The sequence below is a fragment of the Ochotona princeps genome, chromosome 3 (assembly GCF_030435755.1).
Source record: "Ochotona princeps isolate mOchPri1 chromosome 3, mOchPri1.hap1, whole genome shotgun sequence".
NCBI lineage: Eukaryota > Metazoa > Chordata > Mammalia > Lagomorpha > Ochotonidae > Ochotona > Ochotona princeps.
Window position 1 is genome coordinate 41,366,659 of NC_080834.1, and position 27,259 is coordinate 41,393,917.

The 27,259-nt window shown below is 44.8% G+C and overlaps 2 protein-coding genes across 5 annotated transcripts in view; one reads left to right on the forward strand and one right to left on the reverse strand.

Moving 5' to 3' along the window:
- The window catches only part of GABPA (GA binding protein transcription factor subunit alpha), a 39,701-nt gene extending 22,101 nt beyond the window's left edge, over window positions 1–17,600 (reverse strand). Inside the window, exons 1-5 of one of the 2 annotated variants that reach the window (XM_058661733.1) lie at window positions 17,461–17,600; window positions 10,425–10,527; window positions 8,632–8,776; window positions 6,872–6,956; window positions 2,045–2,290 (exon numbers count right to left, since the gene is read on the reverse strand). In XM_058661733.1, the coding sequence (XP_058517716.1) occupies window positions 2,045–2,290; window positions 6,872–6,956; window positions 8,632–8,776; window positions 10,425–10,501 (553 nt within the window). In that variant the 5' untranslated portion in view covers window positions 10,502–10,527; window positions 17,461–17,600. Of the gene's footprint in view, window positions 1–2,044; window positions 2,291–6,871; window positions 6,957–8,631; window positions 8,777–10,424; window positions 10,528–17,042; window positions 17,353–17,460 lie in introns of those variants that run through there. The other variant, XM_058661732.1, reaches the window with a different exon arrangement.
- Window positions 17,417–25,520, forward strand: ATP5PF (ATP synthase peripheral stalk subunit F6). Of its 3 annotated transcripts, none has more exons than XM_058661736.1 (4): window positions 17,417–17,542; window positions 21,345–21,523; window positions 24,813–24,937; window positions 25,393–25,520. In XM_058661736.1, exons 2-4 carry the CDS (start codon window positions 21,360–21,362, stop codon window positions 25,428–25,430), a joined length of 327 nt encoding a protein of 108 aa, XP_058517719.1. In that variant the 5' UTR covers window positions 17,417–17,542; window positions 21,345–21,359; the 3' UTR covers window positions 25,431–25,520. The 3 variants fall into 3 exon arrangements, with proteins under 3 accessions (XP_058517719.1, XP_058517718.1, XP_058517720.1); XM_058661735.1 differs by lacking the exon at window positions 17,417–17,542 and adding an exon at window positions 17,549–17,678; XM_058661737.1 differs by lacking the exon at window positions 17,417–17,542 and adding an exon at window positions 17,712–17,874.
- The last annotated feature ends 1,739 nt before the right edge of the window (window positions 25,521–27,259 follow it).

Consider the following 27,259-nt stretch of genomic DNA (forward strand, 5'->3'; position numbering starts at 1 on the left):
ACAGCACAAAGTCAATAATGATTAAAAGCAATAAAACAAAAGGTGGTTTCATTTAGAGAGCAAAACTGAAGCCAGAAAAGCTACTGCAAAAAAAAAAAAAAAAAAATGGGCCCGGCGGTGTGGCCTAGCGGCTAAAGTCCTCACCTTGGACGCCCCGGGATCCCATATGGGCACAGGTTCTAATCCCAGCAGCTCCACTCTGTCTCTCCTCCTCTCTGTATATCTGACTTTGTAATAAAATAAAAAAATCTTTAAAAAAAAAAGCTTTCATGGGGTTTTTCTTCTTTTAAATCAAGAAACAAGTTGATACTTCAAAAAGTTAGTTTTGGTGCAAAAAACAAAACAAAACCAAACCTACAGTTTTTTTATAATATGCATTTTTGGTGACCTTTTACAAGACATGTAATGCACATTTTTAGCCTACCCATGAACCTCAGGAGAAAGCTATGAACCGGTTAGCTTGGAAGATATAAATCAACTATATCTGCTACACTTCATTTTTTTGTGTGAACATGTATTTTTAAGTGTTAGCATATACAATTCTAAGACAAAACACGAGCTGGTGTCTTCCTAAAATAATCATTTAAGAAACTGGAAAAAGAAATAAACATGGCATACTCTTGCGGTGTAACACCCACTGCAATGCCAGCATACAATATGGGAACTGGTTTGAATCCTGGCTGCTCCACTTCTAATCTGGCTTCCTGCTAATATGGGTTGTTTCTGGCTCTTGACTTCCACCCTGGCCCAGTACCATCAGATGGGAGCTTTCTGACAGATCTTTGTTTCTGTGTCTCAATTAAGACAAAAACAAGTTTCTGTGTCACTATACACAGTTCATTTTCCTTCTATCAGCACAGCCGTTTCTTGTCTTTTTCTTTTCTAGAACATCAATGTACAGAGCCCAAGAGCTATTGTTTAGTAATATCATTTACATTTCTCTCCACTGGAGACTATCCCTAACTTCAAGGTTTCAAATACAAATTTTATATATATATATATATATATATATATATATATATATATATATATATATATATATATGAATCTCATTATAATAGTTATGTCTCCAGGACACACCTCATAAACCTGAAACTATTTTCTGGCAATTCAAAAACAGATTTGAATATCTACTTTGACTTCAAAATCAAGTGTTAACAACCACTTGTCTTTAAAAACATTTGCATATCAGACTTTTCTACTTCCTTAATTAGGCGTTTGAAGGCATGCTGCTTTTTCTTTTTGCGTCACCATAAGCCCAGTATTTAACTCAGCACTGGCATATGGTAGCATTCACTGCACTGGTAAGGAAAATGCAACCGATTTTTATCGAGATTATTTTACTGTCTAAGTCACCCACGCTGGAAGTTAGATCGGTATTTCAATCCCTCTCCACCTGCAGACAATCTGCAAATTTGCAGTTTGCATCACCTCTTCCCACTCCCTTAACCCTGACATGCGCACTGCTACATAACTTAGAGCATGCCTTCTCTCTCCCCAGTCTCTGTTCACTAAATGTACGACATATACCATTGCCACATCTTTGTAATTTGCATCAAAAATCCGTTTCTATAATGCTACAGAATAACTAAATCTTCACAACACTAAAACATACTGCCTGTCACAAGTATCTTTCATTGTCTAGTAGTTCCTTGTTTACAATAAATCTTCCTCAAATTTTTTCCTAGACCACCATAATAATACTCTTAATTGCATGCTTCTTTTTACTGATGGCATACAACGAATTCTTTTTACTGATCTCACTCTTCTACACTGTAAATAGCCTAATGACAGTAATTTTTTATACATTCATAGCACCCATAGTATTTGTCCATAGGTGTATTTAATGTGTATTTCAACTTTTTAAACTTCTTTTTTACAAATATAAAGAGAATGGATTCAATGCTGTTCAATTATTTTAGAAAAATAAGTTACAGGAAAAAGGCATTATTCATAAAAATTCTGTATTTAAAACAGACCGCAACTTGCAAACTTATGTGTCAGCCTTCAATCGCATTCTTTCAGAAGTTGTGCATTTTATTACCATAGGGTATCCCGAGGCGTTCTTGTTCCTTCCTGTAACCTTCCAGCGCGGCAGCCCATCTCGTCACCTGCTCTGAGGTTTCATCTGAAATGGTGGTGATATGCTTGGTGCCGTCCAGGGTTATCACCTGAGCTTCCTCAACAAGATGTGCCTCAGCTTCAGCATGGTGAGCATCGGGATCAATGACCACTTCAACAGTTTCCGCAGTTTTAACAATTTCAAGGATGTTCAGCTTCGGCTCAATTCCTTAACAATAAATTTTTAAAAACGTTAAATTAAAACATACAGGATAAAAACAAGTAACTGCTTTCCAAAGACACAGGATTTCAAGTATTTCCAGCCATGTATCTACAGATACTAACAGATCACTTTTAACACCAAATGCAATTCATTTTGTAATAACAATTGTTTCAATGAATTTCCTGATTTTGACTGCCCCACTATGATTAATTACGAAAAAATGGCGCCAGTTGTTACGAGAACAAAATTTTTAAAATAATCAAATAAAAAGTACCCAACATAGAGCTGAAAACAAAACAGGCTAAGATAAGTCCAACTAGGCTGTGAGCCATTGTCAGGATGAAAAAAAAATCTCCATAGGGTTAGAGCTGCGGTCCAAATTAAGCTGCCTCTTAACAACCCCAGCAACCCAAATGGGAGCTACTGCAAGTATCAGCTGCTCCATTTCCACAGCAATTTCCTTCCAAAATGCCTGGAAAAGCATCCCCCCAGTTCCTGGCTTCAGCCTGGTCCAGCTATGGGCTATTGTGACCATTCAAAAAGTGAAGCAGTAGTTGGAAGAGCTCTTTTCCTGCTAACTCTGCTTTTCAAATAAAAATCTTACCAAAAAAAAAAAAAAGGCCTGCTCCCAGGTGGCCTACTGGTTAGGGCCTGGGGCTCTCACCACCACGGCCAGACCAGACTCCTTGTCAAGGAAGTCTTAGCTCTTCCTCTGGGGCTGGTGGAGTGGGCTAAGCCTCAGATTGGAGCATCAATTCATGTCTCAGCAGTCCCACTTCCAACCTAGCTCCCTGGTTACGTGCCTGGGAAAGCAGCAGTGGAAGGCTCAAGTCCTTGGGTTTCAGATCCACTCAGCTCCACATGGTGGCCATTTGTGGAGGGAGCCAGCAAATGGGAGATGTCTCTGCCTCTCTGTTAACTCTTATAAATAAAAATCAATGTCTTGGGCGGCGGCGTGGCCTAGCGGCTAAAGTCCTCGCCTTGAACGCCCCGGGATCCCATATGGGCGCCGGTTCTAATCCCGGCAGCTCCACTTCCCATCCAGCTCCCTGCTTGTGGCCTGGGAAAGCAGTTGAGGATGGCCCAATGCATTGGGACCCTGCACCCGCGAGGGAGACCTGGAGGAGTTTCCTGGTTCCCGGCATCGGATCGGCGCGCACCAGCCCATTGCGGCTCACTTGGGGAGTGAATCATTGGATGGAAGATCTTCCTCTCTGTCTCTCCTTCTCTCTGTATATCTGACTGTAATAAAAATAAATCTTTTTTTAAAAAAAAATCAATGTCTTTAAGAAAAAAAAACTAAGAAAATAAAAGTTAATTGGCTATTGATTTGTTTTTCTTGTTATAGGACAATCATTTGTTCAGAATGATGCTAAGCTTATTCATATCACTAAATTCTAATTTATTCTTCCCTGAACATTTATTTCTTTGAAATGCTGAGTTAGAGGTAGAGAGGGACAGGATCTTATCTAAGGAGAGAGATCTCTCATCCACTGATTCCCTCCCCATATTGCTGCCAACAGTGAGAGCTGGTGAGCCCAATGCTAGAAACCATGAACTTCTTCCGGATCTCCTACCTGAGCCCAGGGGCGCAAGCATCTGAGCCATTCTCTGCTGCTTTCCCAAGCATACTACCACAGAGCTGGATTGGAAGTGGAGCAACCAGGAACCAAACCAGTGCCCAGAAGGCTACCTGGCACACTGCAGTGCCAGTGCCTTTATTTGCAACTGAAGATAAATGAAAATCCTGAGGACATTCAAAGACTTGTACTAATATGTTAAAAACCGTTATTCATGCAGAAAAATAAAAAAAGAGGCAAATAACATTACATCAATAGACTTGTCAATGTTTTTTGAATCAGGAGGAAAACTTGACTTAAACCTATGTTTCAGGGCTCAGTATAGTGGCTCAATGGGCTAATCCTCCACCTCCAAGTACTAGGATTTCATATGGATGCCAGTCAATGTTCCCACTGCTCCAATTCCCATTCAGCTCCCTACTTGTGGCCTGGGAAAGCAGTGGAAGAAGACCCAAAGCCTCGAGACCCTGCACCCACGTGGGAGATCCGGAAGAAGCTCCTGACTCCAGGCTGTGACCATTTGGGGAGTTAACCAGCAGATGGAAGATATTTCTCTGTTTCTCCTCTCTCTATACCTGCCTTTCCAATAAAAATAAGTAAATCTTTAAAACAAACAACAAAAAACCTATGTTCCACAAATTACAATTAAGGGAGCTAGAATTTCAGCCTAACAAGTTAAGCTGCTGCCTGCACACCACATGGCCATTGTTCCAAGTTTGGGCCACTCCATTTCCAATCATTCTGCACGCTAATGTGCCTGGGAAAGCAAGGCAAGACAGCCCAAGACCTTGGGCACCCAGCATCCACGTGGGAAACCCAGAGGAAGCTTCTGACTCTACGTGTCAGCCGGGCCCATCCGCAGCAGCCATCTGGGGAGGAAACCAGTGGATGGAAGACCTTGCTTTAACACTCCCTTCATCTTAAAAAAAAAAAAAAAAAGAACAGAAAGGCAATTATAACAAAGCCAAGAAAGTGTGCCACAAGTTATTTTATTTAGTCATGTTTATACAACTGTAAGATAGCTGTGAGTACCTATCTAAAACAGAGCAACCTCAGGTACTGAAGTTAGGTAGGTCTAAGAAGCTAATATTACTGAATAGCTATTGGATACTTCTTAATGTAATAAACTATGTCAAAATTAGTTCAAGTATATCTGGAAAAAAAAATTCAGTCTCTTGGGAAAATCAGTTTTAGAAGAAAATGTTCACACTATAATTCATTAGGTGGTATAAAGGAAAGTCATTTTTTTCAAATAAGTGATTAAAGTAATCAGAAATTTTAAAAAATTTCCAGTAAAATTTACCCCATAATCCTATTACATGTGGTTTTCTTTTTTCCCCAAATACAAAATGCCGATTTCACTCATATACAGTAAATATGAATTCACAGATCATTAAAATTAAGCAATATACACACCATTCTTAAAAATCTTTTTAATAAAGATGCAAAATAGTTCCACAAAACACTATTTATAGAAAAAGTGATAGCTACTTCTTTTAAAATTCTAGCTTCTACATGTAAGGAAGAACATGTAGTATTTTTATTTCTGTTTCTGATTTAATTCACTCAGCATCATGAATTCCGGTTACAATTTTGGTGCAAATGATAGAAATTAATGTTTTCCAATAGTTGAATGTTATGAAACATACACACACCTTATGCTATAGTTTCTATCTTTGTATCTGATGATGCACAGTGTGGTTGGTAACATTCTATTATGAACCATGTTGTTATAAACATGGTGGTACAGGCAGCTGCCACTGTAAATTCAACATCTTTTGGGTGTTCACCCAGTAGGAGGATTGCTGGATCACATGCAAGTCTACTTCTGTTCTTACAAAAAAAATCTCAATTGTTTAACAAACTAGCTGCACTCTAACGGATACTTCCATCAGCAGTTGCCCCTTCTCTCAGTCCTAGCCAGCATCTGTTGTTTTTTGTCCTTTGGATAAAGGCCATTCTGAAGGATGAAGTGGTATCTCCCTGAAGTTCTGACTCGCATTTTCCTGGTGGTTACTGCATAATTCTCAATTCCAATTTCATCCTGTCAGCTTCAAGTCAGCTCCTCTTAAATACAATCATATTCGTATTTAAGTATATTTAATATTAAGAGGTCACCAGGCTTATAAAAACAGTAATTTCTTACTATTCCTAATAGTAAATCCTGTAGATATTAAGGATCACAAATATATAGCTATCACTTTTGGAGTCTAAAGAAAACTTTGGCTTATTAAAACACAAAATACACTAAAAAAAGTATAATGCATGTACAGAATTTAACAGATCACTAGCAATAGATACAATTCAACAGAATTGCAATAACAAAATTGTCTAAACATCAATTTCCTGACTTTGAAACATCATAAAACAAAAAATTTTCAGACTCCAGTCAAAAATCCCAACAAGCAATATTTCAACAGATAAAATTCAGCTTCCCACAAATGATTTCCCAATTTTCTAACTTGTGTAATCACTACACATTCTAAGTAAAAGTCTGTGATGGTTGGTATGATTGACTAGGTCACATCACAACCCCCGAGGTGTAGACTCAGCAGCGTGAACCTTCTTAGGAAAGGGTTTAAGAGGACAAGTAGGCATACAGCATCCAAACTGGCAGAATGGATCGTGCAAAGGTCAGCATGCTTCCAGGCTGACAGCTACAGCAGTGGCTTCCATTTGCAGTATTTTCCATTTGAGCAAGGCCACAGCTGCTTGCCAATCAAACATGACTACGGCATGCTCAGGAAGCAAGTTAGAGCCTTCGACACCCTTTGCAATGTTGTTATTTTACTGCAATATAATACTTCCCTCCACGCATCCGGATGAGTAACTTCAAAGTGTTATGCTGCATGCTTCACCTTGACAGCACAATTACTAAACCAAGACCATGCCTATCTACCTAGAGCACCACATCTGTCATTCAGACAGCTGTCTAACATGTAATACTTGAGTTATCACATCAGAAAATCATGAGCTAAACTTACAACTGCCACAAACAATAACTTACCTTGGTAAGAAATTACCTGTACACTAAGCTGTACAGTTCCATCTGTCTTTACTCCTTGGTCAAATAAACTTCGCTCTGGATCCAGCTAAACAGATGAAAAGAGTAAGATGATATATAAACTAAAATTGAAATGTCAATGAAGTAGTCACAGGATGTGGTTAAAAACTTGCATTTTTTTTTAACATATTGGTTACTCAATACCATGTCAATTAATTCCATAATGTTGTATTAAAAGTCTGCTAAGAGATCAAACATAGAGTGCTTTTATCTTACAAATGAGAATAATGGGCAAGGCCCAGTAACACTGAGTTATTCACCTTAAACCTTTAAAATATTTACTGAAACAACTGAACAACGTTTTGGAGTACCACAGGCCTGGATTCAAATTCCAGGGTTAGTCCTTCGTAGCTCAGCATTGGGCAAATTAACCTCTTTAAATCTGCTCCTACAACTAGAGAAAAGAGGCAAGCAACACGCTGATTTCAGAGACTGATAATAAGATTTCAATGAGATAACTGAGGCTTGCTTCGTAAGTATTTTTGCACCCACAGTATCCTGCCTATGCGCTCTGGTTTCAACAATCTCTCAGGGCTACCCTGAGTTCCAGTGTATGGAATTCATTCCATCTCCTGGTTTCGGAACAGTCAGGTTGCTTCCAGGCTTTGTAGAACTATGAGTGATCATTCTTACGTACTCACCTTTGTCCAGCCTGATGAATATTTCTCTGAGGACAATTCATGGCAGTAGAAATGTTAAATATTTCACATTTAACATCAAGATATTTAATGCCTGATTTCTTTCCAAAAAGATTGTGCTAATTAACCTTCTCGTTGTTAACAAAACAATTTTAAACTATTAAAATCAGTTCTAGATTCACTCGCATATCCTAGTTTTAAAAGGGCAATATCCTCCATCATCACTATTTACTAGACTTATATTGAAAAGTAATGTATGATTAACTGACAACTATATTGTAAATTTCATTACAATAGTTTAATTGTACAATAAATCTTATTTTAAAACAGTAGCAGCATACAATGATGTGAATTTTTAAGGCAAAAATTCTATAATAATAAAACAAGATAAGAGGAAGAGTAAAGAAACTGATGCAGAAAGAGGTTGAATATGTCTTAAAATACATTTTCTGACCTTCTAAAGTTAATTTGTTTTCTACTACTCTGTATTCAACCTCTGATTCTGAAGGGCCTGGCATTGTGGCATAGCATGTAAAGCCACAGCATGCCATGTAGCATCCAAGAGATGCTGATCAATGCCACACATGCTCCGTTTTCAATCCAGCTCCCTGCTATAGGTCTGAGAAAAGCAGTGGAAGATGGCCTAGGCCCCTACTACCCCCTTGAAAGATCCAGAATAAACCCCAAGCTCCTGGCTTCAGTCAGGCCCAGCCCAGGCTGATGCGGCCATCTCCAGAATGGACCAGCAGATGGAGGACCTCTCCCTCTCTGTTTAATGCTAGCTTTCAGATAGATCTCTTTTCAAAAACTGTTTTAAACTTTTTTTTACATTACAGTAAAAGTCAAAATCTTTGATTTGGCATTCAACCTTTTCAGTACTGTTTTATTTATTTTTAAAATATAGCTTTAAATGGAGAAACTTTGTTGAGAGATGTTATATTTCACATGCTTACATTTTGCAACACAAGTAAATCTAGTTACAGAGGTAAAGACTAGAGCTTTAAGATAAAAGACAGATAAGAGCATGCAATACAACATGCTGAAAAACAAACCAAAAAGAAATACCTGAATGTCTTGCAGGCATATTTCATGAGCATCCAATGAACACTGCAGTCTTGGTTCCAGCAGCTTCTTTAAATTACCTATTGGCTCGTTGATGTCTATGGCCTGGCTCACACATTCCGCCGGGGTGTAGGTTTGCTCGACAATGCTAAATGTTAAAGGATATAAGAGTGAACAATTACATTTTCCCCCAGTATTGAGGTAACAACAGAATTGGGGCCAGCATTATGGCACAGTGAGTTAAGCTGCCATCTGTGACATTCTAGATCCAGCTGCTCCACTTCCAGTCTAGTTTACTCCTAACGTAGCCAGAAAAGCAGCAAAAACTGGCTTAAATACTTGGACTCCTGCCATCCACGGCTAATGTACACCATGGGAGGTAGCAGGTTCAAGTCCCGGGGTCTCTGCCATCCATGTGGGAGATGGGTACTGAGTCCCCAGCTTGTGGCTTCAACCTAGTGTAGTCCTGGCTGTGGCGGGCGTTTGGGGAGTGAACAGCAAATGGGAAATATGTCTGAGTCTCTGCTTTACAAATAAAAAAAATATTAAAATATGTATGCCAACAATAAAAATCTCCCCACCTAACAAATACAATTTAATAAATATGAATGTGTAAGATATGAAAACATAACCTAAACACCACTGGCTATAATCGACAGTTTCACGTTAAGCAGAGTAAGATGGTCTGCATTTCTCCTTAAAATGCACACAGGGCTTTGTGTGCTGATATTTTATGTACTGAAGTCAACTTGAAATCTTGGTATTTCTACATATCTTTTACAAATCTTTAAAGATCAAATGAAAGTAAATCTCAAAAGATATCTGCTTGGTTGGCTGAAGTTTGAAAGCATGTGTAGCTTAAAATGCAACTTTTAATTTCACTTGATGCATTTAAAAATTTGTCATTTTATTTTTACATAAACTCTAAGAGGATATACGCATTTCATTTAATGAATGTACACAATGCTTTCTAAGGCATTATTTTCAGTTTTCTTTGAAAGGCTCCAGTAGCCAGGGCTGGACCAGCCTGCAGCCAGGAACTCCATCCGGGTCTCCTGTATGTGTGGGAGGGACACGCGTACCTGAGCCATCACTTGGCACCTCCCTGAATGCACGGACATAAAGCTGCACTGGAAGGACAGTCAGGACACAAACCTGGCACTCCAAACAGCCTGGGACGTGGGAAGGGCCACGCAGTCTTTTAACCTCTGGACCAAATGCCCACCCCAACAAATTACTTCTTAGATGAGAATATGTTGAAAGGTGCTGTGCCGTCAATCTTGACACCTTCCTTCTCTGTCCCGTGCTTCGAGTGAAGCCAGCTGCCAGGTCATGAGCAGACCTAGAGGGCCCCGCAGGGTAATGTACTGGGGCATACTGTCAACAGTCTCACGCACAATCCTGGTATAAGCAAAGGTAAAGATCAACGGATTGCACCCCCTGAAGTGTAGGTCAAGGTTTTAAAACAAACCCAGGGGGTTGGCACTGAGGCAGGCAAGCTGTCACTGCCTACAATGCTGGCATACCAAATAGTTGCTTCACTTCTGAGCAGTTCTCTGATAGTGCACCTGGGAAAGCAGACGAACGGGGCTCCTGGCTTTGGCCTAGATGACCCAGCCACTAGCCCACCTGGGAGGGAACCAGTGAATGACAGCTTCTGTGTCCCTCTCTGTAACTCAACCTTTCCAATAAACAAAATCTTCAAACAGAAAAAAGGCCAAAGATCTAAAATTTCTCACTTCAATTATGCATATTGAAAAAGTAGTTAACAAATGACAAATTCAGAAAACACCAACCTTTCTTCTGTGCACTCTGATTTCTCTGTCCCATCAATCTCAATCTCTATCAGCTCCTCAGCTTCTCTCTTAGTCATGGTTGAAGTATTTCAAAAGATTAGTCCTGCAAGGTTACAAGGTTTTAAGTTCATCTGTATGAACAAGTATGACACACAAAGAAACAGAGATATTTCAAATAAAAGCAGATGTTAAGTAATTGAAGAGAAAGTAATCTTTATCTACAAAGAAAATTGACACATGGAATTTACAAACCAATTTTTGCATAACGGTTGTTTTTATTAAGCTGACATGATGCTATGATTCTGATGGATTTATCAGGATTTTTTCTGACCCAATAAGTTAACACAAATTACTTCGAAATTAATAGCCTCAATAACAGATTCAAATATGATGCTTAACATGGAAAGAAACTGTAAGTACTCATCTAAAAATCGCAGTTTACTATAATTTATGGCAAAGTATACCAATAAGATAAAATTATTACAGCTAGGATTTGGGCTACAAATGACATCTTGTGGTGTTTATTTGCTGTTGCAGCTACGACATCGGGTATGCATGTTTCCCAAATGTGTCTGGGTTCAACTCCTGGCTCTACTTTTGACTCTAGCTTCCTGCCAATGTGCACCTTGGCAGGCAGCAGGTAATACAGCTCAAGTACTTAGAGCCCTGCCACCCCCACTGCACACTGGATGGATCTGGGCTACTAGCTTTGACCTGACCCAGACTTAGCTGTTGCAGACATTGGGGTATGAACAAGAATGGAAGATTTCTCCCTTTTTCTGGGCCAGGCCAAAGCCAGAAGCCAAAAGCCTTTTCCAGGTTTCCCAAATAGTGACAGGAGCCCAAACATAAGGGCCATCTTCTGCTGCTTTTTCCAGGCCATTAGTAGCAGGGAGTTGGATTAGAAGCACAGAAGCTGGGACAAGAATCGGTGCCCTTATGGGATTCTGGTGTTGTAGGCAGCCAACTTTATTTGCTATGCCACAATGCTGGGCCCCATATTATTCTTTCAGAATTATCAACCTAATTACGTGCTTTTCCACCTGGGGCTAAAACATGCTTTTCTCAAAGGCAACTACCGCATGTGTAACTACAAAACCCACACCAGTTCTTAGTTGGAATAGTGCCAAAGTATAACAGGGTTCCCTGTAATCACTCACAATTCTGTTTAGTCTAGTTAAAACTGTCAATAAAATAGGCAGAGTGTAATCCTTTTACAAAAGGAAATTAGACCACAGCATTCTTTGGTACACTGTGATACTAGCCACAGTGAAAACTAGACTTGATCAGGTCAACAGGCTCCGTGGGATCTAGCCTCATCCCTGTCACATTTTCATTAACTCTCATTAGCCTTCTTGCTTATCCTAACACCTGTTGCCCTAGGACTTTGCTCCCTACTATTGTCTTCCTGGAACCTATTTCCCTCAAACATCTGGCCAGATACTAACATTTCTTTGAAGCTTCTGCTCAAATCTCATCTTCTCAATCGGATTTTACCCTGATCACTCCCTTTCAGTTCCATCATTTGCCTCTCCTTTCTCCATTTCTCTAATATGTTCTATCATAAATTCATTATACTGTCATTCTTCCCCTGTTAGATTCTTATGAAGCACAAAGAGAAAAACTGTCTATAAGCGATCATATAAACTTAAATTCAGTTTCTTTGGACCTAGTGTTTCTTTTATCTTTCTGAGTTGATGGGGCTTCACTAGGTCATTACCCACGCCTGTAATTATGTAAGCTACACGGCAAAAGAGAATTAAGACTATAGACGCAGTCAAGATTACTAAGCAACTGACTTAAAATAAGGGAATTATTCTGGATTATGTATGTAAGCCTAATAAAAGACAGTGCTTAGAGGGGAAAGGGGGCCGGTCTTGCAACACAGCCAATAAGGCCACCTCTTGGAATGCTTGCATCCAGGCTGCTTCTCTTCCGATCCAGGTCCTTGCCAATGCCCCCAAGAAAACCAGTGAAACAACGCCTAAGCATCTGGGTCCCCGTACCTTTGTGGCCGACCAGTAAGCTGCCGGTTCCTACCCTTGGTCTGGCCCAGCCCCAGCCACCATTTGGGAAGTGAAGTGGCAGACAGATCTCTGCAAAGCTGATTTTCAAATAAACACAATAAATCTTTAAAGCCAAAATCATAAAAACAGCAAAAGAAACCGAAGCAAGTGGCAGACCAACTCAATGAGAAGACTTAATTGGCCAATTCTATTGGCTCTGAAGCAGCAAAGGAGCCACAAGCCAATGCAGAGAAGCTTCTGAAAGCCAGAGACAAGGGACAGAGTCTCCATTAGAGACATTAAAGGAAATGCAGCTCTATCAATGCCTGATTTCAGCTCACAGACCCATGTTGCACTCCTGCCATCCAGAACTGTAAGACACCAAAGTGGTGGCGTGTGACAGTCACTAACCCCACAACGATGTTAGAGTGCCCCAGGCATGCAGTCTCTCTCCCCACATAGGAGAGCAGGTCCTAACACCGCCAAGTGCTGGGGGGGCTGATGTGCTGACAACTTACTCACTCGTTAACAGTTGGCACCCCATTCCAGTGGCCCGATACAGTCTGATTTTCCTCACATTTATGGGGTTGCCCTCACACATGCCTCAGAGGTGGCTGAATATAGGGGAAAGGTTTTCCATTCAAATAGACACAAATCATGTCTTTAAAATACTCCCTACCCTCCAGCTCCATCATCGGCAATGATGAAAAGATGAAAGAACTTAGCTTATTTTTCTTGATGTTATTAGATTAGCAAGTTTTCCCTTTGCCCAATAAGGCCTATTTCCTTAACTCGTGTTATACTGTGGATCTGCCACACCTGCAATGCCCGCAGTCCATGTAGGAGCTAGTAAGCATCCCAGAAGTCCCTTCGAATGCAGCTCTGTGAATGGTCTGGGAAAAGCAGAAGACGGGACATATGTTTGGATCCCTGCTGTCCACGTTAAAGATGCAGATGATGCCTCAGGCTCGGCCGGCCCAGTCCTGGCTACCGGGGCCATCTGGGGAGTGAACCAGCAGACAGAAGCTTCCTCTGTAACCTGTAACTCTGATTTTCAAAATAAACAAACCAATAATAAATAAGTGTGTATAACGTGTACGTATGTATGTGTATATATATGCATACATACATATGTACGTGTGCATATACATGTATATATATAATTTACCCTGAGCAAAATACATAGTAACTCAGCATCTATACATGGGACACGATGAGTTTCACAAGGCCAGGTTATTTCTTCCCAGATGCTCTGAACAGTGCGTCGTCTACAGTGGGCATTCCAGGAATACCTGCTGCACAAGACTATCTCACACTATGCAAAAACGAACTCCATGGGATAATGCATAGTGCAAGGTAATGCTACAAGTACAAGAAAATAGTGGAATTAACATGGCCTAATTAAAGAAAATTATTTTTATAACTCCCAAAGTATAAAACGTAGAGAAAAATAAAAATTTCATCCATAAACTTCAAAACTTGAACATAAGTTCATAAAATTAGGACAGGACAAGATGTTTCCAACACCTAAAAGTGATGGGACAGGTGACAACCTCTTAGAAGCTGAAAATCCCCCCAAAATGCAAAATCCAGAAAAGGAAACCCACACAAAGGGAACCCAGCTCTTGGTACAGGGTGAGAAGACAGGCAAAGGTTAGAAGCCGGCTCAAGGATGGCAGGTCAGCAGAGACATGGCGACAAGAAACTCGCACGCTTTTGCTCAGGGGTATAGCTGGTCTTAGGCAGTCTGGGCAAAATTCTAGCAGCTCTCTTTAAATCGAACACAGTTACACATGTGGTCTGGTAATCTCATCCACGGGGTAAGTATTCCAAAGTCTCTAACTGATACACATTCAGTAGTGGCAGTTGGAGCCAAGCACAGTCCCCGTAGAAAGTACTCAAGAGGGCTCGGCAGCGTGGCCTAGTGGCTAAGGTCCTTGCCTTGATCCCATATGGCAGCTAGTTCTAATCCCGGCAGCTCCACTTCCTCTCTATCTCTCCTCCTCTCAGTATATCTGACTTTGTAATAAAAATAAATAAATTAAAAAAAAAAAAGAAAGTACTCAAGAAAGCTCCTATCACATCAAATGTTGGTTACCAGTTAGAAACAAGGAAATAACATCTGCACAAACTAAGTAACTAAAGCAGAACAAGCAGAAAAGCATAGGGAATGAGGAAGCTGAGAAACATTCCAGTGGCTTAGCAGCAGGCATACCAGCATCCCCTGATTACAAGCTACGACACAGAGCTGTTAAAAGGATCTTTACATTGTGATTCTCCTCAGGAGTGACAGATCAAAGTGTCTAGAAGGTGGTAAATACATGGGAAAAAAGTAACCCCCAGATTTAGAAGAAACCAAAAGCAAGCCACATGTCCCAGTCTCTGAACTGCTGATCATTCTGCTTCTGTTCTAAATTTCCCGTAGAAAAGCAATGGAGGGGTTTAGAAAGCTGTCCAAATCATAGGTTGATGACTGTAAGTTGGCTGGAACCAACTGCCCATCTACACAGACTTCACCTGCATAATTAGGCCATCGGAGGGGCCAGTGGTTGTGCTGCACGGACTAAGCCACAACCTAGGATGCCCTGGCAACACATACCAGCACGGGTTTGAGTCCCAGCTGTTCCACATCCACCTAGCTCCCTGCTAATGTGCCTGGAAAAGCAATGGCAAAAGACCCTAAGGCTTGGAGCCCTGCCTCCCCAGGGGGGATCTGGAAGGAGCACCAGCCTTGAGCAGCTACAGTCATGTGGGCAGAGAACCAGCGGATGGCAAATCTCTCACTCTGCCTTTCAAACAAACAAATGAATATTTAAAACAACAGAAGTTCCCTTGTACTGTCACACAAAATGAATATGAACACCCTGAATCCCAGATTTTTTTTTAAGATTCACTTATTTTATCTGAAAGAACTAGAGCGAGAAACAGGGAGAATGTTAAATAACAAAAACAAAAATAAAAAAAAAATAATAAAAAGAGGGAGAATCTTCCAACCAGTGGCTCACTTCCCAAATGGCTGCTATCGCCAGAGTTGAGCCAGTCCAAAGTCAGGAACCAGGAAATTCTTTAGATCTCCCATGTGGGTAAACCGGCCCCAAGGCCTTGGGCAATCTTCTACTGCTTTCCCGATCTATTAGCAGGGAGCTGAATCAGTAATGGAGCTACAGGGAAACAAACCAGCACCCATATACATGGGTGGCATATACATGCTGGCACCACAGGTGGAGGATTAGGTTGCTATGCCACTGCAGCAGTCCCACAATTTAGCAATTTTGGCAAAGTCTACTGTCCTTCCTCTCCCTGAAGTAGAAAACATTTTCCAACCCTGATCCAAAGCCAGGAACTTCTTCCGGGTCTCCCAGGCCACAAGCAGGGAGCTGGATGGGAAGTGCAGAACTTGATGTCCCCATGGGAAGCCAGTGCAGCCAGGCCTAAGGCTGGTGTCCTTTCAGATGCCCTTTCTGGACCAAACTTGAGGCGGTCCTTCCTCACTGGAACCGCTGTCAGTTTACAGAGCTTCTGACCCCATTTGCTAATGCAGAATAATGGAAGTGCAGTCTGGGTGAGGAACCCGGTCAGCTACTCAGTTTCCCAAGCTTACACTTTTAACACAATCTTTTTTTCCAAAATTAAGAAAGCAAACCTATGTGTGTACACGAGCATGTGGGCATGTAAAGGAAGGTGCCAATACGGTGGGAGGATAACGACGACCTACCCCGGCCAGCCCAGGTAAGGTTACACAGATGCTCACTGCACGGTTCCATCCTCCCAGGGCTTCCCTCGGCCTCCCCACGCTCGCATGACCTGCTTTCAACTTATGGGCTTACTTAGCTGCTTCACGACCATAAACTCAAATTACACATAGACTTCAGTCTATCCGGTGACCAGAGGGAGCCACAAACAAACCAGCGTGGCACGCCCGGTTCAAACCAGGCGTAAGACACGCTCCTTGAAAGCAGTTGCTGAGAAGTGGACCAATCTATTCTGAAATGTCAGATAACACACGACCCAAGAATGTTCTGCCTGCCCCATGCTACCCGGCTCGAGGCAACTCTTGCAAACTTTGGCTCTCCCAGTCAGCCGGGCGTAGTCTACCTGTAAAGTGAACTACAATGCTAAATTACTACTCTTGGCCTCGCCACGCACCAGGAGGCACTGTGCGCTCCGGACTTACCCGAACCACACTAGACGCCCTGAATCCAAACATGATCACAGAACCTATCTCGTAGGACACAAAACACTTTTTTTAAAAAAAAGTTGGTAAGGTTAACTGGCTTTTCCTAATTTCTGACTCCCCTTTACTCGTGTTGAAACGGACCAACCAGGTAGTATGACTAACACGGTTAGCGTGCACGCATGAGAGGACGTAGGGAGGAGGTGAACGGGTCCCTCGCCGAGCCCCGGCCGCGAGGACGGAGGAGCCCGGCCGGCCCGGGACCCCGCGCCCCGGAGCGCCCCGCTCGGCTTCTCCCGCCCCTCGGCTCCCCACCCCGTTCCCTCCAGCCTCCACCAACGGAAATGGGAGTCGCGGAGCCGGGGACCAGCGGAAACAAAACACAGAGGCGGCGGCGGGGGGGCCGGGAGCGAGGCCGGCCCGCGTCCGCGCACTCACCCGCTCCACAATGGGCCCGAGCCGGCGAGGACGGCGGAGGCGCGGGCTCCACGTGCGGCGCTGCTCCGGGTGCGAGGCCGCTGGCCGCCGAGTCGGCGCTGAGGAGCCTCCCCCCCGCCCCCAAACCCCGCACCCCGGACTACAACTCCCAGCGGGGTGCGGGCAGCGAGCGCCGGCGGCCGCGGAGGCCCCCCGAGGCACTGCGCCCCGGCTCGCCCTGCAACAGTCACAACACACCAGAACCACCCCTCAAGAACAGGACGCTAAACTAGGGCCGGGAGCTCCAACTCGGGACAGGCCCGGCCCAGTGCGCATGCGTACAGCGCCCCGTTTCCAGCCGTGGAAAAAAAAGACAACAGGTCAAATTAGGCGAAGGGAAGATGGCGGACTCTTCGTCTGAGGACCCGGAAGCACTTACCCTCCACTTCCTCCTCCTCGTCGGCTTCTGTCTCACCTAGAGCCGTCCGGTCGCAGTTCGTCTCCAAGACGCTTCCTGTCCGGTGAGCGCCGACCGACTGGAACGGCGACCCATAATGCACTGCGATGGCGGGGAGGCGTGGGGAGGGGGCGGAGCCAGGGCCGGAAGTGGAGCGGTGGCGGCCGCGGTGGCTTGGGCAGCTCGGGACATCGTGCAAGGTGACTGGGAGGGCGCGCGGGGCCGCCCGGCCCCTGGGGACTGCGGGTTTGGGTTTCTTCACTCGGCCTCGGCTGCCATCACCTCTGCCTTACTGGGAGGCCGGAGTGGCCCTGGGTCCCTGGGCACCAGCGAGGCCTGGCCCGGGGTCACGGCCCACCTCGGCGGGGCTGCTTGCAGAGGCTGGCCGTAGACCCAGTAAATGGGAGCGGTCCCCCGGGGTTACGGGGACAGTGCGGGAGGCCGCGGGGCGCGGTGTGCAAGGTCAGCCGTGCTGGGGCCCCCAGCTCGTGTCACCCCGAGGTCAGCTGTGCTGGAGCCCCCTAGCTCATGTCACCCCAAGGTCAGCTGTGTTGGGGCCCCCTAGCCCGTGTCACCCCGAGGTCAGCCGTGCTGGGGCCCCCTAGCTCGTGTCACCCCGAGGTCAGCCGTGCTGGAGCCTCCTAGCTCGTGTCACCCCGAGGTCACCCGTGCTGGAGCCATAGCTCATGTCACCCCGAGGTCAGCCGTGTTGGGGCCCTCTAGCTCGTGTCACCCCAAGGTCAGCCGTGCTGGGTACTCCCTGGTATGCGACACCCCAGGTCAGCCATCCCGAGTCTCTCCAGGGGCGACACCCCAAGGTCAGCCGTGCTGGAGCCCCCTGGCTCGTGTCACCCCGAGGTCAGCCGTGCTGGGTACTCCTTGGTATGCGACACCCCAAGGTCAACTGTGCTGGGTCCCCCCAGCTTGTGTCACTCCGAGGTCAGCTATGCTGGCTGGGTACTCCCTGGTGTGCGGCACCCCAGGTCAGCCATCCCAAGTCCCTCCGGGGTGCGACACCCCAAGGTCAGCTGTGCTGGGGCCCCCCTGACATGCAACACCCCAAGGTCAGCTATGCTGGGTCTCGCTGGAGTATAGCACCCCCAGTGTGAGTCTTGCAGGCTGCCCCTGGCATTAGCACCCGCAATTCAACTGCTGGGTCTCCCTGGGCGCAGAACCCCAAATCAGCCGTCCTGAGTCTCCCCAGGGTGCATCACCCCTAAGGTCAGCAGTGCAAGGCCCCCACTATGGGTATAACATCCCTTGCTGTGCGTGTGGGAAGGACCCATCCTGAGAAGAAAGCTGGCAGCGGTCAGGTACAAGTCCTGCTTCAGGTGTTTGCATTGACATCAGGAGTGTGGACCAGGCAGCCGTGGTCATTACTATTAGGAATACATCCAGGCCCCATGCCACCCCTGGGCGTCCATCTCTACCCTACCCGTCCTCTCCTGAGTCTTCAACCCCAAATCCCTGTCACAGGTCCTAGGAGCAACCGATAGTACACCAGCAGAGAATTGATCACAAACAATGTTTTACATCTTTGTGTGTCCTCTGTGTGACAGTGAACCATCTGCGCTCAGTCAGTGAAAAGGGGAAGAAAGGTGAAGGAACAGGTTTTTATATGAGACTGGTTTGGTTTTTTTTGTTTGTTTATTTGTTTGTTTTTTTGGATGAGTTTGTAGGACCTATGAGAGCATGAGGACTGTTGAAAATACAGATTTGGGGTCCGGCAAGAATGTTTTCTTCCAGGCCATCGTCCCTGGTTGGGGCAGCCATTCCGTGGTTTCAGCCTTTAACGTTAATTTGGGAGCCGTCATTTTTATTTTTTCCTTCTGGCGTTGGTGGTATTATGACAGCCAACCTCTCATTCCGTTGGGTTCAGGACTAAGTTCTTAAGGGACTTAAGATTTTATGTTTGCGTGGTTGGGCTGAAACATCCAACAGTAAGAACCAGATTGGGTTGAAGGCCAGTTAGGAAAAGCCACTGTTCCTGCTAGGACAGGAGGTGAACTGAGTAGGACTGGCTCATGGACCCACTGGTATGCGCAAAATCTGGCATTGGGAGAGATTTTGATGGAGGAGCATGGGCAACTCCTCTGGCAGGACACAGTCCCTGCAGGTAAGCACAAGAAGCATGATAGGGAAACAGCCCAGATCAGGCCATGGAAAGTTTCCCACTGGCATACATTTGGCATGGTTTGGGGGCAGACCAGGCCGAACCAGTTCACATCACCCACTCTCAAATCTGAGCACCAGAACAGCGTGTGGATCGAGCCAGGTTCAGCCGTGACAAAAACCAGGGCACAATACGGAATGCCAAGGTGAGGTTGCCTGTGCCAGATGTGACCACAGTGCCCAACCAGCACACATGAGAACCAGGAAGGGAAGAGGCAGAGCCAGCAGGGGTATTTGGGGGGTTCCCCTGCTGGACAGCCACTCCCACTGGAGAGGGAGAGTTGGGATGGGGTTAGACAAGACCAGGCAGGGCTACAACACCTGTGGGCCTCATGTGGACTAGATCAGGGAAAAGCCAGGCTGGGCTGATTGTTCCTACCGGTGCAAACAAAATTAGAGTGGGTGAGGGTTTGCTTGAGCTTAGCCGCAGCATCATCTGGCAGAAGCTGGCACGGGGGGCTAATTCTGTCAAGTTAAACCACAGAACCACCTGGAAGTGCATAATCCAGGATTGGGAGTGGCCTAGAAGGGAAATAGTGGGTTCCTCCCTCTTGGGTTACCATTACCACTGGAGGGCATGAAAACCAGGACAGGGGCTGGGGTGGCTAGACAGAAAGGCACCCAACAACATCCGTGAGGGCTGGATGGTGGAACTGGTTAGATGGAACTAGGCTTACAATGCCCATTGACATGTATGAGAGCCGAATGGGATGTGGGACAGACTGGACTGGTGTGCTACGCATACTGGCAAGCACAGGAACCAGGGCAGGGGGCAGGCCTGGTGGGGGTTATTGTGGGTTGCTCCGACCAGGCTGCAGCTCCCACTGGTTTATGTGAGGGTCGATTGTGTGCTGGGCAGAATCAGGCTGGACTGCAACACCCATCTAGTGGAAGACAGGGCTGAAAACAGAACCAACCCAGCAATTGCAACCACCAGTTGATCGGGGCAATGAACTTGCTAGTACATACAAGAATCTGGTCTGGGAACACCTCAAAGTCTCTTTGGAGATCTCCCCAAGCGAATTGCCGGACTCAGAACCCTAAGCATGAAAAGACAGAGGACAGAACAAGTCAATCAGCCACCTCAGCTATATGTTGGCAGTGAAAAACAGGGCAAAAGGAGACTCTAAGATGGAATATGTCAATCAGTGGATTCTTCAACGACCTCACTGTGCTTGGAATGGCGAGATTGGCAGCAATTCATAACTGTTGAACTATCAAAACCATTTGAGCAAGTATCTTGGAGCATGCCCCACATCCGGGACTTGGGGTGGGTGAGAGACTGGCTGGGGCTTCCACCTTCATATCCCACTTTACCTGATATACATGAAGGAAACTATGGAAATAATAGTCCTACCCACTTTCCTGTAGCCCTGGGACCTTTTTACCCTAATTACACATGTAAAGATTGTCAAAAATATAATGAGAAAAAGATTTTATGGTTGCTTTCTGTTCAAACCTTAGTGAAGCCTCGGTCCCGAGTTATCAGTCCCAGCTACTTCTGGGTCGCAGGCCCTCTCAGTTACGAAGCAAAAAGCAGTGGAGAATGGAGAAACGGAACTGACGAGGTCTGAACTAAAGTAGCATGATGCAGCCGTGTGGGGTGGTGGAGCTAGGTTTCACTGTGAGGTGTACTTGGAGGTGGTTTACAGTTGTGTGCATGTGCGTGTTGACGTTCAGGTGCTTGTTTTCAGTCACACACAGGCGCCATGATGCTTCAGAAGCTCTTCCGGTTGTCCTCCGTCATCCGCTCCGCCGTGGCAGTGCAGCTGCGGAGGAACATCGGGGTCACGGCAGTGGCATTTAATAAGGAACTTGATCCTGTGCAGAAACTCTTCGTGGACAAGATCAGAGAATACAAATCCAAGCGACAGTAAGTGGTGCTCACCCCTGACATATATAGTGCGGTTACACTATCTGATCCCTAACATGCATTCTCACAATTTATTGTAAAAGGATTTCAGGGAAGAATCTCAGTAAATCTGTTGTCATTTTAAATGATCTTCACCATAAACCAAATCAGCTCATTCCTAGAAGTCATTTAGCAGCTCTATTTCAGATGAGTAAGTTGCTTAGGTATTGATTAACGTAAGATTATAAAACTACGTTAGGTAAGAATATATGCCTGATAGGAATATTGCAGTTCTCAACTTAGTGCCCTTTCTGTGACATGGTGGTTGAGGTAATGAATAATTAGCATATTTTCCTTAAAGCTAGTTCATAGTAATAGTCTTACCCACTTTCCTATAGCCCTTGAACCTTTTTACCCTAATTAACTATGTAAAGATTGTCAAAAATATAAGAAAAAAATGGAAAAAAAAAAGCTAGTTCATAGTAACCTATCTCTGGGAATACCGAAGGGGGAAAAAGACAACACGGCACCCCCCAGTGCCATAAAGTCGGTCCAGGACAAACATGACTACAGAACCACACAGTTTTTATGTTGGTTCTGTTTTTATTTTTTTTAAGCATTTATTTGTTTTGAAAGGTAGATTTACAGAGTGAAGTCTGCTGTATTAAAGTACTGAAATACTAACCATGATAGACCACACTGCACTTTCACAATATGCTTAAATCAGATTGTGAATATCACAGTATTCTGAAATCTGATAGGGAAAACGTGATACAAAACAAGGTAAAATAAGCTAGGTGATGAGACACACTGTTGGGGAAATTCATTGGAAAGAAAAAACTTGAGCCTAGCTAAAGGCCTTTGAGGGTTTTGCCCTGTGGTTTGCGTTGCTAAAGTTCCTGCATCGTGTAATTTACACGCAGTGGTAGAGAATCTGGTAGCTGGTTGTCACAGTGTGTTCTAACAGCTTCCTTGGGGATTCTCCCGTCGCTCAGGAGAAGCGATGCATGCTGCACTGCTTCCTGTCTCCATTGCAGCCGTGTTTCCACAACTGTGTGGATTGTCCTGTGAGCAGAGAGTGCTGCAGGTCCTTTTTGCCTCTGTGGCTTTCACTTCGTGTGGATGCATTCCTGGGAGCGGGATTGCTGGGTCACATGGTAGATGGATTTTCGGCTGTCTTGGCACCCTCCGTACTGACTTCCATAGTGGCTGCGCTAGCCGGCACTCTACCAGCACTGTAGTAGGATCCCACATCCCCACCAGCAGGTGTTAGTACATTTCTGTGTGTAGGCTATTCTCACTGGATTGAAGTGGAATCTCACTGTGGTTTTTACTTGTATTTCTTTTATTGCTAGGGAGCCTGCCTGAGCATTTTTTTTTTTCATATGTCTCTGAGCTATTTAAATTCATTGTTTTGAAAAAATGCTCATTTCCTTCGCCCATTTCTTCACAGGGTTGTTTGTTTTGCTGTCATTGTGTTTCTGAAGCTCTGTGTAAATCCTGGATATTAATTCTCTTTGCCATTGGTCTCCTCTGAAAGTCAGCAGTGAGTCTAATTGGTGCGTCCCTGTAGGTTATCTGCTGCTTTTTGTGTGCCTGTTTGAATATCTTTTCTTTATGTTCAACCAAAGGGAACTTCATGATGATGTGTCAAGGTGAGGATCGCTTCTGGTTGAGTAATTTGAGGTAGTTCTGTGGCCTTCAAGGCAGATTTCTCTTCCAGTGGCAGAAATCCCTGCCGTGTGATAGGGACTCCCACTGAGGTGCTGGGCATGCTGTGGTGCCATTGGTCTCCTGGTGCTGTGGGCATTGGGACCCGCGTAGAGGCAGACGCCAGAGTGGCTGTGGAGCCACAGAGCTGCCCTGCAGGTTATTTGTGTTTCCCTTGGCCTTGTCCCAGTTGTAACCAGTGGTGGGTGCAGCAAAACCACAGCTAGGTCAGCGGCTTTGCTGCACCCTGCCTCTCTGGCGTCCAGCACTGAACCTCTCCGCTGCTCCGACTGCCTGCCAGAGCGGCTTGCTGTGTACAGGCGAGGCTGACCCCCCAGCCGCCTAGTGAACACAGGGGCCTAGTGTCTGCCTTGGCATTCCTGCTTGGCCTTTACTTCTGCCGTGCTCCCTAGGGCCCAGCTAGCTGATCCAGATCCAGTCTCAGTTCCCCTAAATTCCTCTCTGTAGTGGCCCTGCTGTCTCAGGGGGCTTAGGGCACAGACCTCCTGGAGCTGGGGTGGACTCTGCTTTTACTTCCCGGGTCCTTCCCTCAGCTGGTTCGCTCCCCAGTGGTGAGGCTGGGCAATCGGGGGACAGTGGGCAGCCCATGGCTGTCCTTTGCCCATCCTCACAGGGGTTAGGAACCATGCTTTACTCCTGTGGCTTCTAGCTGCACGCTCCCTCTTGGGAAGACTTGCATGGGAGTCCACCTGCTCAGTCTCCCTTTGTGTTGGCTCCAAATCTGCCCTGTCCGTAGGTTGGACTGCTTTCCCCTCTTCTTGGTGTGCAGGTCTCAGCCTCAGGCATTTTTAGGATTGTCCTCTTCCACGCGGCTTCACCTTCCCTCCACAGGTGTCCTGCGAACTCCGTGCTCAGCCTCCTTGACGTCTTGTCCATGAACAAATTCTTAAATTTGAAATGTTTTTCTGGAAATTCTCTTCCGTGATCGTAGGCGCGTGGAAAATCCCTTTGAAAGGATTTTAACATAAATTTTTAAGCTTGTAACATTTATTGGCAGTAATTAGTGAAATTTATTTCCACAGTGCTGGTACTTGATGCTATATTTATCTTCCCAAAACACAATTTGCCACATGGGATCCCGGCCAGGACTTTAGCCATTAGGCTACCATGCCAGGCCCTCCACCAAGATCTTTTAGAAGCCACTTGGTGATGGCAGATTTCCTCAACACTCTCATTTGATAGTGTGTTCGTTGTGCTCGCTTCGGCAGCACAACTACTAAAATTGATAGTGTGTTTGCTTTTCCACCTGTAAAATGAAGTGGCTTGTGCTTCGTCTCGGTTTCTGCGATTGTTGACTGGTAGGGCTCATATTGGAGCAGAAGCAGTTACTGAGCCCAGAGTTCATAATACTGTAATGTAACCTGGACTTGCGCCTCAGTAACCTTAAATGGATTGTCTGAAAAGTTATGTGGAACTTCATGTTAAAGTCTGAATTAAAATGCACATGGACACCCATTTTTCTCCGGAAGAGTGTTTTTACTACATGTATGTTTTTATAGGGTCTTGAAATTGGAGTGAGAATTTCGATTTTGCAAACTAATGAGTATCGCTCATTTTCATGTGCTCATTTATGTAACAGGGCATCAGGAGCACCTGTTGACGCAGGCCCAGAGTACCAGCAAGATCTGGAGAAGGAACTGTTTAAGTTGAAGCAAATGTTTGGTAAAGCAGACATGAATACATTCCCTACCTTTAAATTTGAAGGTAAGTCTCTTTAAGCATGGGTTCATTCTCTGGGCAGATTATCTGGAGTTGAGGATTGTCTCCCTGCACCTGGATGGTTTAGAGGATTGACAGTTACATGCAACCTTATTAGGATTGTCACCTGTGCCTGGGAAGGCCACATTTAGAAGGTGTAGGAAAAGTGCTGGGGGCATACTGAGGGCCTTTTACTGTTGCCTCTTACAACCTTTGAGAACTGTAATGCCTTCCTCATGTAGTAGCTGCATCTAAATAATTTATTTTTTAGTCAGATAACATAGAACTAGGATTATAAAAAGTATTAAATAAAAGCTTAGCTACAGTAAGACTGGTATATATGTCTAAAACGGTATTCACTAAAAAAGTATCAGAAGATTGGTGTGTTGAATCAGGAAGCTTCTAAGTATGCTACGGCTCCTCAGGATGGCTAAGCTTGACCCTTCTTTCTCTCCCCTTAGATCCCAAATTTGAAGTAATTGAGAAACCCCAGTCCTGAAGAAATAATGGAAAGTTAATCTGGTAATCTGTTGTGTATTACTTATACAATTAAGGAGAGGTTTCACAATAAACATACGTTTGGCAATGATCACATGTTTGTTTCCAGATTATTTAGTGATGTTGATTGTATGCTTGACTATATCAAATTCTTTGCTTTAGCATTTTTTATTTTCTAAGATTCGTTTGAAAGGCAAATTTGGGGTCTTGGAGACAGAACTTTCATCTGCTGGGTCAGAGTTGGAGCAGTCCAAAGCTGAGAGCTGCTTCTGGGTCTCCCCCATGAGTACAGGGACCCAACACTTGGACCACCATCTGCTACTTTCCCAGACACCTAGCAAGTAGCTGGATTGAAGTGCAGCAGCCAGAACTTGAATCCTCACTTATGAGGGATGCTGGCACCACCGGCAGAGGCTGAGCTCACTATGCCATGGTGTCAACCCCAGGAAACTGTTTTTCAAAAGAAAAACAACCATACCCTCTTGTATCTGGCATTATTTCTAACATACTAACATGAGTCTTAATAAGATTCTTAATTTTCTTTAAAATGAAAACCATGCCTTCCTGAAGAGACTGAGCTCACCTGAAAGAGAATTTATACAGGCTAGAACTGAGGTAAAGCGGCTAAGGAATACCTGGTTAAAGGTAGTTGAGATCATTGCAGAGCCTTTCTCTATCCTGTGAAACAGTTCCACTTGCTTCTCTCTGAGGGTAGTTGAATTTTACCTTCCAGATCTCACGTTTGACTTTTTTTTTTTTTTTTTTTTTTTTTTGAGATTTACAAAGTTTTATTTGAAGGGCAGATTTATAGAGAGAAGAGATAAAGAAGGTCTTCCCTCTGCTGATTCACTCCCCAGATAGCTGCAACAAGGAGAGCTGAGCTGAACAGAAGCCAAGAGCCAGGAGCTTCTTCTGGGTCTCCCACGTGGGTGCAGGGTCCCAAGGCCTTGGGCCATCCTCGACTGCTTTCCCACAGGCAGGGGGCTGGATTGGAAGTGAAGCAGTTAGGACAGGAACCGGAACCCATAGGTGTGCCAGCCCCCACAGGGTAGAGGATTAGCATGGCATGACTCATCTCTGTATCAATCTCCATTATGAAAGGATTCTGTCTGTGACTAACTGCAAGAAGCACCCACGCCTGTGCTCCTGATGAAAGGGCTGTGTGTTTCCACCTGTGAAGCTGCGGTCAGGTGAGGGCAGCCCTGCCCTGCCACGTTCCAGCTGAACCTTCCCCTTGCAGTGAATTCCTCCCGCATCACTGACACAGCAGGACCAAGTTTATGACAGATGTTCTCAGCCTGCTTCTGGGCTTGGCCTTTAAAATGCTTTTCCCCCACCTGATTGGAGTATGGACTAAATTCCATATGTTGAAACACCCTCCCACACAAACACACACATGGTTGGGAATATAACTATTTGAGAGTGAGGAATTTAAAAGTGACAAAGTTAAAATGAGATGTTCTGGGTGAGCCTTAATCTAGTCTGATTGCTATATGAGATTTGGAAAGAACTACAAAGGAATATGTTTATTACTAATGTTGTGCTACCTTTAAAAATAATAGAGGACTTTAGTGCTAGGGAAGTTTCACTTCATCTGGTGGGTTTTTTTTTTGTTTGTTTGTTTTTTGTTTTTTTTTTTTTTTTTTGGTTTGGTTTAGTTATCGCTGTTTCTCTGGTCATCCCAAGCCAGATTGTCTGGTAAGGTACATGTGTGATTTTTGGGGGGAGCCTGGGGTCTAGGTCTTCCAAATTGGAGGTGCCTAAAGGGAAGGCCCACTCCGATTCTCCCAGACTGTCCTCAGTCTTGTCGTCCAGATGTTCCTTCTAGGT

What these genes read in the sequence shown, in the direction of transcription:
- ATP5PF (XM_058661735.1), top strand. Translation starts at nt 17,586, where the DNA reads ATGGCGGGGAGGCGTGGGGAGGGGGCGGAGCCAGGGCCGGAAGTGGAG. An exon ending in AGCTCGGGACATCGTGCAAG is followed by an intron (nt 17,679 to 21,344) that starts GTGACTGGGAGG and finishes GCTTGTTTTCAG; the next exon opens with TCACACACAGGCGCCATGAT. An exon ending in CCCTACCTTTAAATTTGAAG is followed by an intron (nt 24,938 to 25,392) that starts GTAAGTCTCTTT and finishes CTCTCCCCTTAG; the next exon opens with ATCCCAAATTTGAAGTAATT.